Source organism: Eucalyptus grandis, chromosome 5 (genome assembly GCF_016545825.1).
Source record: "Eucalyptus grandis isolate ANBG69807.140 chromosome 5, ASM1654582v1, whole genome shotgun sequence".
NCBI lineage: Eukaryota > Viridiplantae > Streptophyta > Magnoliopsida > Myrtales > Myrtaceae > Eucalyptus > Eucalyptus grandis.
The window spans coordinates 18,551,884-18,562,049 of NC_052616.1; the positions used below are offsets into that span (position 1 = coordinate 18,551,884).

Here is a 10,166-nt window from a genome sequence, read left to right on the forward strand (position 1 = left end):
GCACGAAGAAGGATATAGCTAAGCATGTTTCTCGGTGTTTAACATGCTAGCAAGTGAAAGCGAGAACACTCCAAACCCGCAGGACTATTGAGACCATTGGACATACCAGAATGGAAATGGGAGCATGTGACGATGGACTTTGTGCAAGGACCGCCAAGGACATCAAGTGGTCACGATTCGATCCGGGTAATAGTAGATCGTTTGACTAAGTCTGCTCATTTCCTAGCGGTCCGCGTAGACTACTCGATGAATAAACTTGCTGAGACATAAGTAAGCCAAGTGATACGCTTACATGGTATTCCTGTAACAATCACATCTGATCGAGACTCAAGGTTTACTTCAAATTTTTGGCGAAGTCTCCAAAACGCTTTAGGGACGAAGCTTCAATTTAGTACTGCTTTTCATCCCCAAACAAATGGACAAACGGAAAGAGTGATCCAAACTTTGGAAGATATGCTAAGGGCTTGTGTTATTGGTTTTAGGGGAAGTTGGGATGAAAAGTTGCACTTGAAAGAGTTCACCTATAACAATAGTTTTCAGAAAAGTATAGGCATGGCTCCATATGAAGCATTATATGGAAGAAGGTGCAGGACCCCTATTTGTTGGAATGAAGTAGTTGAAAGGAAATTGACAGGACCTGAATTGGTACAAGTTACTATTGAGGCTGTTGAAATTATCAGGAAAAGACTTAAAACAGCCCAGAGTAGGCAGAAAGACTACTCAGATAAGCGTAGAAGACCTTTAGAATTTAATGTGGGAGATCACGTGTTCCTTAAAGTATCCCCTATGAAAGGAATATCTCGATTTGGAATAAAGGGTAAGTTGAGCCCTAGATTTGTTGGACCTTTCGAGATACATGAAAGAATAGGAGACGTAGCTTATCATTTGGCGCTGCCTCCTAAACTGGGAAATTTGCATGACGTATTCCATGTATCGATGCTGAGAAAGTATTAGCCGGATTCTAGTCACATACTCGATCATGAATCCATCATGGATGAGAGAGTGAGGTACATTGAAGAGCTTATGCAAGTACTGGATCGAAACGAACAAATTCTTAGGACCAAGAAAATTCCATTGGTTAAGATATTATGGCGACATCATGATGTGGAGGAAGCCACATGGGAGAGTGAAAATGAAAAGAGGGAAAGGTACCCTCACTTGTTTAAAGAGACATAGGTAATATCTAATTTCGAGGACGAAATTCTCTAAGGAGGGGAGAATTGTGGCATCCTAAAATTTCATGACAACCCCTAGATATACCATGAACCATGAATAGGTGATGGAAGCGTCATTAGATTATACTATAGCTATTAAACCAATGGATTTCAATAGATTAAGGCAGAGCATTTTAATGGACAATTATTTGGTTGGAAATATATCCTATGTCCATGTGTGATTAAGGATTGTACTAAGGGACAAATTGATAGGGAAATTTTTATTCTTGGCCGTGCGCTTTATAAGTTGGATTTTATTGATTTATGTTACAAATTTTTATGGCCATATAAATTGTAATTAGGTATTTATATAAGTGAGGATTAAATAGAAAAATTGGAGAAGAAATGGGCTGATTTTCTTAAGGCCGAACAGCCCAAAAACCAGCCCACAGCCCCCCACTGTTTCTCCCCATTTGGTCGACCAAAAGGCTGGCCAAGCCCAGCCCGAAGGAGGCCCATCAACTTGCATGAAAAAAATGACAAGTGGCGTGAAGGGTGCTCCAAATGGCTCTTGCATGCAAGCTAATGATTACTAATCATGAAGGGGAAGGAAAGAAGAGGGGTGGAGTGAGCGAGGAGCAGAGGTTCTCGCGCGAGGGAGAGAAAGTGAGAAAGAGAGGAAGCTGAGAGAAAGAGAGAAAGTCGAGAGAGAGAGGGTTGTTCATGTGGGTGCTTCGGTGACAGAAGAGGAAGACCAAGCCCCGCCGTGTCTGCACCAGCAGCCACCGTCAATGCCGCCTAGTACCGCTGTCGATCGAGCCCGCCAAAGCCCCAAGTCGCCGTTTGCTTACTCGTTTTCGTGGATTTAAGGCAAGTAGAGTCCGTTAGCCTACATTTTGCTTGCTGTGGTTGTGTGTGAAGTGAAATGGGTGTTAGAAATGCTTGGGTTGTGGTGCTAGATGCTAAATTTCGAGTGAGTGGTGCTAGTCTTCCTAGAACAATCAAGCTGTTGCATGTAAAAACAGTCCGACCCCTTGTGATTCCGTGAATTTTATAAAATTATCCAGTTAGAATTTGATCTTGTGTTCTTGATGAAAGTTGTAGACAACATCGTGAGGAGTGACATTCTAAAATTTTAGAAGAAACGGACAAGTATTGATTGGTGAAATGATTTTTCTTTGAAAAGTTAAATCTGGAAATCGTTACCGAGGGTTAGGGGCAGTTTTGGTGAATGTACCTCACGACATATAACGAATCTGACTTCTAGTTCTTCACGAAAACTTTACCTCTAGGTCTTGACTATGACATATTAAAATTTCAGAATTTTCTGAGTTGATTTAGGGTTTATACCGAATTTATGAATAAAACTGTGCAATGATGATGTTCCAAAACTTTAAGCTGTGATGCATGGACCGTAGCAACTCGTATGAAGCTCTTTTGACATGGTGTTCTGCATGAAACCTTTTTCTCTAGATCTCATTTATAACATGTTAAATTTTCAGAATTGATTAAGTTCGTTCACTAATTTTTCCAGAATTTAATTAAAGGAGTGCATTCTGCTTTATCCGAAATTTGCTTCATTTTCAAGAACAAATGAATTGTCTTATGAGATGTGATATCTTGGGTGTTATCTGTGCTGCATATGTGGTGAAATTTGGCACATCATATGACATCAAAAAGGCTGGTTTAAACCTCTGGCATTATTGCATCGAATGCTGAATTGAAAATGAGACATATATGTCAATATACATATGTTATGATGATGATGATACCATCGGAGGTGTAAGCCAACGATGCCCCGGGAGTGTCGGGATGCCCGGAGTGTGTGTGCCGGATGCTCGGAGGTGTGTGCTGGATGCTCGGAGGTGTTTCAAGATGCCTGGAGGTGTGTGCCGGATGCCCGAAGGTGTGTGCTGGAGGTTCCTCGCGATGCCAGGTTGGGTGCAAGCGATATATGAGGGATGCAAACACTGGTCCCTGGAAGAAAAATGAGATCCTTTTGAAAACAAAAAAATTTGGAATTGAATCATGCACGTGTGTGTGTGTGCATATGGCATGGGATATAATTGCCTATGAAATTGAGTTGATACTATATGGCATTGAGAATGCGATTATGAAGGCATTGAATGGATCTCATGAGAATATATATATGAGAGTATGGGTGATATGGATCATGTGCATGTATGTGCATATGGTATGGAACATAAATTGCCTTAAAGAATGAATCTTGTGGATATACAAGCATGATTATACGGATGATATGTGCATTTCACACGAAATTGTGGTTGTCTTGCCTGTTGCATTGTGTTGTTTGATGGATCTTTACTGCTGAGTGGTTGTACTCACCCCTTTTGGGGACTAACATTTCAGATTGAGAGATGCCTCTATCACCTGTCACGCGTGGTACCTTTTATGGACTACCTTCTGATGTTGAGGTCGAGTGCTCAGAGCACTCCTGCGTTGGTGTTCATGGTCTGGTGTTTATCCGCGTTCGTGTTTTGGTTATGTATCATGTGGGTCTACCTGATGGCCCTGTAGTCCAGGAGTTCCTGTCTGTCCGTGTTCGTCGCGACGGGAGGATGATGGGGATGCTGTCACCGCCACCAGCCGATGCACCAGGGTGGGTGTGATTAGAGCGTGTGACTAGTAGATGATGACACTTTTTGGATAGCCGACACTGGATGATGGATTGATGTACATGTTTGATGTAGAGTCGGGTTCTTTTGGGTTTTAGATGAGCTTAGTTAAAGCCTAGGCCTTTTGTTGTACTGACTCGTGATGTCCATAATAGTATGTAAATAAAGTGGTTCGGCTCTAACTTATATATGATGTGTAGTTGGTGTGTGTGCATTGCATTATTTTATTGGAGTACGGGATAGGGAGATTGGAATATGCTTCCGTTATATGAACTACGTTGGGACCGATTTTTAAAAAAAAAAAAATATATATATATATATATATATATATACGAACCCCAGGATTTATAGACCCACTTTAATTCAATGGTATCGAGAGAGACATGTTCTTAGGACAATGGAAAGGTAAGCGGATTGTGGCGACCCTAGCTGATCGGGGTCAGTGTCGGCGGTGCCACGGACTATTACGATCGGTGCAAAATTCTAATGACCGGCCATCCCGGCAAAATTTTCAAAATTATTAAATAATTAAATTTAATTCCGAAAATTAAATAATTAAATATTATGTTATAATAATATAATTTAATAAAAAAATATTTAAAAATTCGAAATAATTAATTAAAAATAATTAATTAGGGCTTAAACTAGATTACACTAATTTAAACATACAATTAGCCCTAATTAAACATCCATTAAACTAAACAAATTTACATTAAAATAATCTAATTTAACCACATAAACCTAATTAGATTAATCTAAACACCCCTTAAGCATTATTAACTTACTAAGCGAGATTTAGAGGATAAACTCACCGGTTGTGCGCGCCAGTGAGTTCACGATGACCACGATGCCAAGGTGGTCGATAAACCCCAAAGCGGCAAAACCAACGGAGGCTGGGAAGACACCAAAAAGGGGCCTCGAAGCTTCCAAGGCTTTGCTGTCTTCAGCGATCTTGATCTTGCTGGAGAAGAGCTGTTTGGTGGCTCGGCTTGCTGGAAACAGTGAGGAAACGGCTAGGTAGTGGAGGAGAGGCGACGGCAGAGCTCCGGTGGCTTGGACAGACAACCAGGCGGCCTCGACGGCGACCAGGAGCTGTTGGTGACTTTGGACGATGGTGCTGGAGGTGCGGGCAGAGGCAGAGGACAGGTGAGGGAGATGGAACAACAACATGCGGGTGAGAGAGGTAGCAACGGCTTCAGCTGGCTTGCGACGATGAAGGGGCGGCTGGACGGTGGCTCACAGTGGTGGTGCAGCTTTGAGGGAGGCCTGAGATGGCTCGAGGATGGTGACACAACAAGGAACAACGAGCAGGGGGCGTTCGATTGGCGCAGCTCACGACTGGGCACGCGACGGCCAAACGACGACCAGCGAGCTTGGCATGCTGCTCCGGGAGCTAGACGACGGTGGCGACGGCTCAGGCAAAATGTGGCGTGCCATGGGAATTTCGAATTTTGAACATTTGTACACTTAATTCAATCAATCCTCAATCAATTCCATCCAATTGAAGCTCAATTAAATTAACCCATGTGTCTTTAACCTTCTTACGACTTTTCCCCATCAAATGATCCAACTTGCATCCTAAAGATTCAATTAAAAACGGCCCTCTGACTATCCCGAACAAAAACGGCCTTACTTTGCATTTCCGCCAAAAATTCTCGGTTTGTAGAAAAATTTTCAGAAGATGAGTCGACGTTCCTAAAAAGAATTGTGACATGACAGAACTTTGAATTTCTGAATTCGGGTTTAAAATCATGGTTAATTTCAATCTGGCGCAATTTGAGAGCGTCCTAATCTACCGGATAGCTTTTAGGAATTTTCAGTGCAATTGACCAGTGGTTGATTATTTTCAAGCCACAACATAAATCTTCGACACATTGGCGACTCTATTGTTGTAGAAATCTCGAGGTTTCGATTATGGACACAGGGTACCCAAAACGATAGAAGAATCGGTCTAGTGCCGGTCGACAAGGATATTGCGATCAGGTGGAATCACCCACACTCTAATCACATATTTCAGTCGAATCGACCTATTACTGATCTCTGTTCGATTTTGACTATGTCGTAAGGATCATTGCAGATTAATACGGTCAAGTAGCCGATTCATGGTCAGATTCTCAAGCCTATTGCATTTAAATTCCTTAACAGCTTCACCTGATAGACTAGTTATCTCGAGAGTGATCAGCTCGGAGAATTGAACTACAAACGCGTCGATGAAAAGTCCGTCTCATTTAATTGAAAACAGAATCAGAAATTTGGTATTTCACAACTCTTCCCTTCTTATAAAATTTTCGTCCTCGAAATTTAAATCATTACAATCTTTGAGCAAAAAGGTGGGGGTACAAATCACTCATTGACTCTTCACTTTCCTAGGTTGCTCATTCAGTGACGTGGTGTTGCCAAATAACTTTGACCAACGAAATGGTCTTGATGCGCAGAACTTGATCTTTGCGTTCCACAATCTAAATTGGGCTTTCAACGTATGACACTCTGTCGTCCATGTCCAATTCCTCAAAATTAAGCACGTGGGTCGGGTCAGGCTCATACTTCATCAACATCGACATGTGAAAGACGTCATGCACTTGTGCCAACTTTGGCGGTAATGCAAGACGATACGCTAGAATCCCGATTCTTTCCAGAATCTCAAAGGGACCTACGTACCTCGAACTCAGCTTTCCCTTCTTACCAAAGCGCGAAGTACCCCTCATTGGTGACACCTCTAGAAAGACGTGATCACCAACTTGGAACTCCAATGGTCTTAAAGCGATTCTGAGCGGTCTGTAATTTGCTTATGATCACTGCAACTGCATCCACTGACTGTTGGACTAACTCTAGGCCTATAAGCTTTCTTTCACCAACCTCATCTCAACACACAGGTGTTCTGCACGCTTTGCTGATAACTGTTGTTGTAGGCGAATTCGACGAGATGAAGCTGCTCTTCCCAACTTCCTTTAAAATCCAGTACGTAAGCTCGTAGCACGTCTTCAAGGGTTTGAATAGTCCTCTCAGACTGGCCATCCGTCTAAGAATGATAGGCCGTACTGTACTGCAGCTTTGTACCCAAAGCACTTTGCAAGCTTTTTCAAAAGGCGGCTGTGAACCTCGGGTCTCTATTTGAAGTAATTGTCACTGGCACTCTATGCAAATGAACGATCTGACGCACGTACAGGTCTACGTGTCTATCTAAACTAAGCTCCTTTCATACTGCCATGAAATGAGCTGACTTCGTCAATCTGTCAACCACTACCTAAATTGAATCATTTCCTCTCTGACTCCTCGGTAGTCCAGTCACGAAGTCTATCGTGATATGTTCCCATTTCCGCTCGAGAATCTCAAGAGGTTGCAGAAGTCCTCCTGGCTTACAGTGTTGTGCCTTTACTTGCTGATAGGTTAGACATTTGGCGACATGTTTGGTGATGTCCGCCTTCATACCAGACCACCAATAATGCTGATGCATATTCTTATACATCTTTGTACTGCCAGGATGAATGCTGTAACTGCTACAATGAGCCTCTGATAAAATCTCCTCTCTGAGTTCTACATCGTCAGGTACACACAATCGTCCTTGGAACCTCAGTGTTCTATCCTCAGCAATCTGAAAGTTAGCATTCTTCTTTTATGAATTTTCTTGCAGAATCTTCTGAATCTCTGGATCTGTCCACTGAAGCGTCTTGACTCAGATTTGAACTTCCGGCTCAATTCTGAGGGTGGCCATAAGGTTCGAAAGGTGGCCTACCTTAAATTTGAAACCTGAATCTCGAACTTTCTTGATCAATCTCCATTCCTTGAGCATCATCCGAGCAACTGAAGACTTCTGACTTAGAGCATCAGTGACCTTATTTGCTTTTTCAGGGTGATACAGAATATCACAGTCATAATCTTTCAGGAGTTCCATCTAGCGACACTGTCTCAAATTCATCTCATTCTGAGAGAATAAATACTTGAGACTCTGATGGTCAGTGAAGATCTGGAATCTTTCTCCGCACAAATAATGTCTCCAAATCTTCAAAACGAAGATGATAGCTGCAAGTTCTAAGTCATGCGTCGGGTAATTCAATTCATTAGGCCTCAATTGACAGACGCGTATGCAACAACCCTACCATGTTGGATCAGCACGCAACCTAGTCCACTAAACGACGCATCACTGTAGATCTCATAACCTCCAGGACCAGACGGTATGGTCAGCACAGGTGCGGCAGTCAGCCTCTTCTTAAGGTCTTGAAAACTACGCTCACACTTGTCTGTCCACACGAACTTCTTATCTTTCCTCAGAAGTCGAGTCAACGGTGATGCTTATGCTAAACACCCTTCCGCAAACCTTCTGTAATACCCTGCTAAACCCAGAAAACTTCTGATCTCTGTAACTGTCGTCGGTCTTGGCCAGTTGATCACTGCTTCAATCTTGGACGGGTCCACTGATATTCCTTCACCTGAAATCACATGACCTAAGAATGCCACACAAGTTAACTAAAACTCGCACTTACTGAACTTGGCATACAGCTCATGAGTCCTTAGAGTCTGTAGCACTATCCTCAACTGTCTTTTGTGTTCCTCTGGACTTCTATATTACACCAAGATGTCGTCGATGAACACAATTACAAACTGATCCAGATACTCCTTGAACACACGGTTCATTAGATCCATAAAAGCAGTTGGAGCATTCGTCAAACCAAACAGCATCACAGTAAATTCATAATGGTCGTATCGAGTACGAAACGCTGACTTCGGTATGTCTTCCTTCTTGAACCTCAACTGATGATACCCTATCCTCAAGTTGATCTTTGAAAATATCAACATTTCTTAAAACTGGTTAAACAAGTCGTCAATCCTCAGAAGTTGGTACTTGTTCTTGATGGTCACTTGATTAAGTTGATGGTAATCAATGCACAGATGTAACGAACCATCCTTCTTCTTCACAAACAGAACTGGTGCTCCCCAAGGCGATGCACTAGGGCGTATGAATCCCTTATCCAACAATTCTTGCATCTGCACCTTCAGTTCCTTCAATTCATACAACGCCATCCGGTAAGGAGCCTTAGAGTTTGGCTCTGTCCCGGGTTCTAGCTCAATCACAAACTTGATCTCCCTCTCTGGCGGTAGACCTGACAAATCTTTAGGAAACACATCTGAAAACTCTTGAACCACTGATATATCTTCTAGCTTCAGCTCATCGACTGTCATATCCACGACAGTCGCCAAGTAACCTTGACAACCCCCATCTAACAAACGGGTGGCCTCTAGCGATGAAATGAGAGCAATAGAGGGTCCTCCTCAACTCCTCATAAACTCAAAACTCTCACCCCTTGATGGGTTAAACTGAATCGATTTACGATAGCAGTCCATTTTAGTTCGTTGCTTGGTAAGCCAGTCCATGCCAATAATCACATCGAAATCAAACATGGCTAGGACTATGAAATATATTTCCCCCACTCGCTCACCAATCACTAACTTGCAACCAAAACAACCCAATGCAACTAACACCCTATCCTTTAACGGTGTAGATATGCTAATCACTAACTCCAACAATTCAGGACTTAATCCTATCAGCTTAACAAACGGCTCAGCTATAAAGGAATGAGTGGTGCTAGGGTCAAACAAAGCATAAACAGCATGGTCGTTCAACGAAACTGTACCTGTAATCACATTATGCGCATCCTGAGCCTGTCCTCTCATGATGGTATACATCCTTCCCTGAGCTGGAGGTCTAATCGGTCCACCCTGTGGTGCGATCTGTGACATGAATCCCCTATTCTGACCCAACGGTAGTGGCAGTGGCGGCGGTAACTGCTGCGGTCCTCTCTACTTTTTGGGACAATCTCTAGCCATGTGTCTAAGCTGGCCACACTCGTAGCAATTACCCATCTTATGATTACATGGGGCTGTGTCATGTTCCCTTCCACAGAAGCGACACGCACCATTCTGATTCGGTGCTGACTTCCCAATTCCACCCTTCCTATTAGGCGGAACATGATACCTTCCTCCATACATTGGTTTCTTCTCAAACCGATACACTCATGTGTTCGACCCAAACCACGACCCAGATGCGGCGGCTCTCTCATTCTGGTCTCTCTCAATCATCTGAACCCGTTTGTACAAGTCGTTGTAGTTCCTCAAGTTTAGTAGTATCAGTGGACTCCTCAGATCTGATCTAAGCCCATCTTTGAACCTCCTAACTCGGTTCACCGGATTCTTGACCAATTCGGGGGCATACCGCGATAGTTCCGTGAACTTCGCTTCATACTGGTCTACGGTCATAGTGCCTTGGCGAAGACGCTGGAATTCTGCCATCTTCACTTCTATGGCAGAATCAGAAAAGTACTTGTCGTTGAAAACCTCGAGAAGGGTGTTCCACTCCAAAACTACGCCTTCAGGGAATACT

At 43.0% G+C, this 10,166-nt stretch overlaps 1 protein-coding gene across 1 annotated transcript; it reads right to left on the reverse strand.

Moving 5' to 3' along the window:
• Positions 1-8,175: 8,175 nt before the first annotated feature.
• Positions 8,176-9,526, reverse strand: LOC120293690. The gene is made up of 3 exons (XM_039313402.1): positions 9,226-9,526; positions 8,780-9,024; positions 8,176-8,217 (listed from the first exon to the last, which is right to left on the reverse strand). The coding sequence occupies exons 1-3, from the start codon at positions 9,524-9,526 to the stop codon at positions 8,176-8,178; spliced, it is 588 nt and encodes a 195-aa protein (XP_039169336.1).
• Positions 9,527-10,166: the final 640 nt, after the last annotated feature.